The 6,600-nt window shown below is 45.5% G+C and overlaps 1 protein-coding gene across 1 annotated transcript; it reads left to right on the forward strand.

The window, feature by feature from the left end:
• Positions 1–3,650, forward strand: FUT4 (fucosyltransferase 4; the record flags this gene model as incomplete). The annotated part of the gene is made up of 1 exon (XM_029915644.1): positions 1–3,650. A coding segment is annotated over one exon (1,134 nt), but the record flags the coding sequence as incomplete, so codon positions are not given.
• Positions 3,651–6,600: the final 2,950 nt, after the last annotated feature.

Here is a 6,600-nt window from a genome sequence, read left to right on the forward strand (position 1 = left end):
GCGCTGGCGGCCGCCGGCCTGCTGTGCACCGCTCTAGTCGCCCTCTCCTGCTGGAGGCAGCTGCCGCCGCTGCCCTGGGCAACGCCCGCCCCGCCGCGGCCGGTGAGCGTGCTGCTGTGGTGGGAACCCTTCGCGGGGCGCCACAGCGGCGCGAGGCCACCCCCGGACTGCTGGCTGCGCTTCAACATCAGCGGCTGCCGCCTGCTCACCGACCGTGCGGCCTATGGGGAGGCCCAGGCGGTGCTTTTCCACCACCGTGACCTCGTGAAGGACCCCCGGGACTGGCCCCCGCCCTGGGGCGGCCGGGTGCTCGGGGCAGACGAGCTGGAGCTGCGGGTGTTGGATGATGAGGCGGCGGCGGCGGCGGCGGCCGAAGCCCTGGCCACGTCGGGCCTCAGGCCCCCGGGCCAGCTCTGGGTGTGGATGAACTTCGAGTCGCCCTCCCACTCCCCGGGTTTGCGGAGCCTGGCGGGGAACCTCTTCAACTGGACCCTCTCCTACAGGGCCGACTCGGACGTCTTCGTGCCTTACGGCTACCTCTACCCCAGGACCCATCCCAGCGACCAGCCGCTAGGCCTGGTCCCGCCGCTGGCCCGGAAGCGGGGGCTGGTGGCCTGGGTGGTGAGCCACTGGGATGAGCGCCAGGCCCGGGTCCGCTACTACCACCAGCTGAGCCAGCACGTGTCGGTGGACGTGTTCGGTAGGAGCGGGCCTGGCCGGCGGGTGCCCGACGTTGGCCTCCTGCACACAGTGGCTCGCTACAAGTTCTACCTGGCCTTCGAGAACTCGCAGCACCTGGATTATATCACCGAGAAGCTCTGGCGCAACGCGTTGCTGGCCGGGGCCGTGCCCGTGGTGCTGGGCCCCGACCGTGCCAATTACGAGCGCTTCATACCCCGCGGTGCCTTCATCCACGTAGACGACTTCCCTAGTGCCTCCTCCCTGGCTGCCTACCTGCTCTTCGTCGACCGAAACCCTGCAGTCTACCGTCGCTATTTCAACTGGCGCAGGAGCTACGCCGTGCACATCACCTCCTTCTGGGACGAGCCTTGGTGCCGGGCCTGCCAGGCTGTGCAGAGCGCTGGGGACCGGCCCAAGAGCATCCGCAATTTGGCTCGCTGGTTTGAGCGGTGAAGCCGTGGTGTAACCCAGGGAGGTCGGATCCTCAGCTCTTTGAGCCTCAGCTGCGCGTCTTCTTGACTGCTAAATCATGGAATCGAGTTTTCCAAACACCCATTGTTACTCTATGGGGGAAAGGTGATTTACCAGTTAATATTATTCAGGATAAAGACAGGGTAGGAAGGATCCCTGGTTCTCATGGGGTCTTATTTGCACAGCTAGCAGTTGAGCTCCGTCTGCTGTAGGCCGGCATCAGTGTTGAGCAGTGAGGGGAGCCCTTAATCACCTTGTAACGGAGGTGAAGCAATAGCTTAACTACCAGAAGTTTTTGAGTCGGTTGCTCTGACTTTCCTGACTTTCCTCGTCTGTCACGGGCCATATTTGTGGCTTGTGCTGAATCCAAACACACTGCTCCTTGATTCACATTTCACTGGGTGAGTGTGCAGCAAGCCCTGGGTTCCAGAAAGAGCCTTGTTGTGGAATAGTGAAAGGACTGTGGCCACAAATGGGTCTTTCTCTCTGATGGTTGGATTCCTTAAAGCCTCATCTCCTAAAAACAGTGAGGAGGGTGGTCCAATAATCCATGAACTGTTCCCTAACAAGTACTGTTTGTTCTCTGTCCTGTGAGGGCAAAGAAGATGCTAGATTGTCCTTGGAAAAGATTTACGATGAATATACAGGTGTACCTCACTTTACACACATGTATTTTTGAAAAGCTGCTTTTAAGTCAAATCCCCAATTAACTGCTTTAGGAGAGGTCAGTATTTAGTGCAGCCCTCTGGAGAATCCCTTTACAATGTGAATAATCATCTCCTAACTTATTTCCTCTGTGTCTGTTTTTCTATAACCGAATTTTTTAAAAGTGTATTAAAATTAGAGATGTGAAAAAAAAACTGAAGCAACCTTCTTCTCCCCTCTGCCTAGAAAAGCAGCCTGTGTTTACAAACAGAACAGAAGGAAGCCACAGTGCCACTTTCCATAAAATTATTTGTTCTTATCGTTTTACTGGATCTGAAAGTTAAGCAAGAAAGTACAGCTGGCAGTACCTGTCTGCAGGACAGAGAAAGAGCTTGTACTGCAATATGGAATAATGCAAAAGGAAAAAAGTTTCATGGTGTCTGTTAATGGCCATTTTTGTTTCTGTCAGTTTTTAATTAAACGTCTAATTGTTAGGGACTGGAACTAAGTTAGTGCCTGCAATGAGCCGTGACTTTTAAAATATAAACCTGCCATTCTCCCCGGGGCCAGCTGGTCCCCACTCTGGTCTATATAGTAGTACATCCAGTATGGCCTCACATTTCTAGTGCCCTTGGGCCGGTGCCGTGGGCCAACTTTGAAAATATATGCATTGACTTGGAAAGTTGTTGAACTAAGCAGCATATTTCCTAAGAGTCATGCGTGCCTACTCTGTGCCAAACACTGGGCTTGGGGTTTAAGGAGAGACACATAAATGTGTAGGACAAGGTTCTTTTCCTTAAGGCTGTTAGAATCTGTCCTTGCCAACAGGTAAAATAGAACTTTGATAAATCAATTGGCAGAACCTATTTGTTTAAAGTAACATTCTTTAATACAGGGCACAGGCCAATTATTAGAAAGCCGGTTGATTATAGCCTCAAATAATGGTTTAATTTTCTCTTTTATTATAATAATCACCCTCAGTGACTGATTATTGTAGGTATGGTCTAAGGTTAATTAGGTTTATATAAAGTTGTGCTGTAAACTGTAATTTTGCTTTTGATTAGGACAATTAGCTGAATCATAAAGTAAGTTTTATCTCTGTGTATTTGTTGCAGACTTGCTTAAAAAGTTCACTAAAATCCAGGCACTTCAATTTTTTTCCCTTAAAAGGAAAAATTAAGGCCCATGGATAACATTTCCTTATTAAAATATTATAGTGTGGGTGGAATTACAAAGTATCAGTCAACCAATAAAGACAAAGGAAAAATTCTCTTCTTATAATGAGGATTTATGAGATATTGGCCAATGATCTTGCTGTTGCTGAGAATCTACATGGGCAGTGGGAAGTGGATTTTGAAGGTAATCTGGCTTGAATTCCAGCTGTGTGACCTCTGCAAATTAGTAATAACTTTGAAGGGCGCCTAGGTGGCTCAGTCAGTTAAGCCTCTGACTCCCGATTTCATCTCAGGTCATGATCTTATGGTCAATCAAGTCCCGCATCTGGCTATGCACTGGGCATGGACCCTGCTTAAGATTCTCTTTCCCTCTCTCTCTCTCTGCCCCTCCACTGCTTGCACTTGCTCTCTCTCTTCCTATAAAATAATAATGACAACGACAACAACAACAACAGACTTGAGCCTCAGATTCCTTATCTGTAACATGGGGAGGGAAAATACTTTATCCTTATTGTGAGCATTTCAGGAAGTAAAATAAGTAAAGGAGCTTAACACATAGCAGTCACTCAATTGGTAAGAGAGATGTTTTCAAGGTGCCTCCATATCCATTTGTATGTCTAAATTTAAATCTCAACCTATGTTTCAAGATATATCTCAAATAAAGAGGAAAGGGCCTCATACTGTGTATTTCAAATGTATCCTTAAAACTAAACCCAATTATTTTAAGAATCATCATTGGTATTTAGATTGAGCTTGAATTTACAGACTAGGAGGAAATACCTATTCTTTCTTCGAAAGACAAATTGTTAAGTTATATTGTTACATGAGTATTATTTTACTGATTTTCTTCTTAGTTACACTTAGTTTAACTCTTGTTAAAACTAACCACATATTTAGTGAATATTGAGTGTAAGGAAGATATAATTGCATTTTTATTTGGGTGCAAATTTTGGGTCCAGTACAGCCAAAATAGTTTTTGAGACTGATTTCATCCAAGAGTAAGAGAAATATGGCGATTGGTCATTTTATGTTATTTTTCATGTAGATTAAAATTTCATATCTGGTAATATAAGATGCATATAAATGCATCACATATATTTAAAAATGTTTTTTCTATGATCATCATGTCCTTCCTTTAAGGCATACACTTTACTTTCAAATATATTACAAATTGAATATCTTTAGCATTTGAGGACTCTAATGGTATGATTGTACCTGAATGATACTGGGATCAGGACAGTGTGACTGGCTTTCAGTATCCACACTCCTTTCCGATGTCCAAACCCTTTCCTGGTGGTAAGTCAGAGGAGGCTGGGTGGCTTCAGGGAAAGAGTTGCAGCTGGAAGTCAGAACCTGGATATGTGTGCCTGCCACTTTCTGCCCCTGCCATCCTGATTAGGCAAGTTACCAAACTCGGTGCTTTACGTTCGTTCCTCCTTTGTAATGCACGAATGCCCCGGCACAATGAGGATTACATGAGGCAGTGTATACCACAGTGCTTTGTACATTGTGAAATGCTGTACAGTTACAGGGTGTTCTAAATTTTCAAAGTTCTAGTGCAGGATGAACGGACTTTCTCTGTCAAGGGCTGGAGTAAATATTTCAGGCTTTGCAGCCCATGCAGTCTCTGCTGCCACTAAACTCTGCAGATGTAGCACCAAAACAGCCGTTGACAATATGTAAATGGATGGGGTACCTGGATTCGGCCGTAGTCTGTCAACTCCGTGCTAGGCTTTTAGACACATGAGGAATTTGAGAACCTACCTGATGGGTGGTTCTTAAAAGGGATTTGAGAATTGGAATTTAAGAATTTTGGAGATAGATCCTGCCAAGTTCCTAGAGGAGCCTGGCAACATTCCCTAATTGTCTTCCCTTGGGTACGTTATTTAAGCTTTCTGTGCTTTGATATTCTCATCTCTAATTAAAGGTAATCATCTGTAGTTTAGGGAGGTGTTGGGGGAATTAGATAAGACACAAAGTACTCAGTACAGTACATAGGAAGCATCTGGAAGATGTTAGCTGAGTTTATCACCAGTCCATTCTACAGAAGAAGGTGAGGTCCAGACCTTTGAAGGACCTGCCCGAGGTTACAGTGGTGCAGGCACAACCAGCTGTGCCTGAGCAAGTCATGACCCCTTGGAACCTCTGTCACTTGAACTGCAAAATGGGGGAGGGGTGGGTGGCCATCTTCTCTTGGGACCTTCTAGTTTCACTTGCCTCCACAGTTTAAAGAACTAATTCACCTCCTCATGTGCCTTTTTTATAGTCTGGGAATGATTCCTACACAGCAACAATAAACTGGCAGAAAACCAGGCACCAGAGAGGGAGACTCTGATTTAGCATTATGCATATGTTTGTGTGTTATATTTACCCGTGTGTGTGTGTGTGTGTGTGTGTGTGTGTGTGTTTTAAAGTGAGCCAAGTTCTTGGTAATTCGTATGGCGACTAATTGCATTCCATTTCAAGTCATTTTGGGATGTATCTCAGAGACCTCAGGGACTTTTATGCTACACGTTCTTATAGCAAATCAAGTATTTATGTATGCATGTTCAGATTATTTTGACAAGATGATTAAAGTGTTAAGATGGAAAATGACTCCTTGTTTATAATGTGTAGCCTCCAGCCGCTAACGTGTTCAACCATGACACGTGGGAGTGTTTCCTGGTTGAGGGGTTTCTATTAGGTTCATCAGTCCTGGATTGGTAACTACAATATGATGGTTTTGTCCCTTCCGAGTTGCGCTGGGTCTAATTCCAGCTCACCCTCTTACCTTTCTTGCCTGGCTTCTTCCCTTTATTTAACCTGATGACTTGTCTCCAAGGGCATAAGCAGTGTACTTCTTGCTCTCATTCCAATTTATTTTATTAACTGCTCCAACACACTCTTTGCAGTATCTTTACCTCCTGTCCAGTAAACCAAATAATGCCATTTTGAAGGAGATAGAACAAAGACTGGGAACATGCTGGTGGGCAGAGGATAGTTGAAGAAAAGGGGAAAAACAGTGAATGTTTTCTCTCCTTCCCTTTCCCCAGCACATGCACACTGACATGCTCGTTTCAGTACAGATTGTAAAAACTGATGGTGGCCAGCTGTGGGTAGGAGCAGACAGGACAAGAAGAGACAATTCAATAGTGAGTACTCCACCATGAATCATGAATGAGTGAAAAGCATGCCCTATAAAGTAGGACAGCTGGTGAGTATATGCGGGGAAGGAAGAGAAAAAAGGAAAAAGCAAAGACATTGGGGTAAACAACTAAGCCTTGGAAGAGAAAGTGAGAAGAGCAGACAAGAAAGAAAGAGGAAAGATCAGGGTTAAATGACACGGAAAGAAGCAGGATGAGGCACAAACATATGCACAGAGAATGAGGGAATAGTGAAGAACCTGCCATTTTGTGCCCTGTTCTGAAAAGGAACCTTTGTACCAGCTTGAAATGCAGCATCTGTTGGCACATGGGAAGTGAAATCAAGAAGTCTGAATGTGCAGACAGGGAAAGTCAGGACCTTAACAAGGAATAAACTAACATTTCAGCAGATATATAAAACTGTCCCTTGACTCATTACAAGAGATTCTTGAACTCTTATGAATGCTTCTTTTTTATCTTAGAAAACTTAGTCATTGTGGTTTTTT

Source organism: Suricata suricatta, chromosome 11, assembly GCF_006229205.1.
Source record: "Suricata suricatta isolate VVHF042 chromosome 11, meerkat_22Aug2017_6uvM2_HiC, whole genome shotgun sequence".
In the NCBI taxonomy this organism is placed as follows: domain Eukaryota; kingdom Metazoa; phylum Chordata; class Mammalia; order Carnivora; family Herpestidae; genus Suricata; species Suricata suricatta.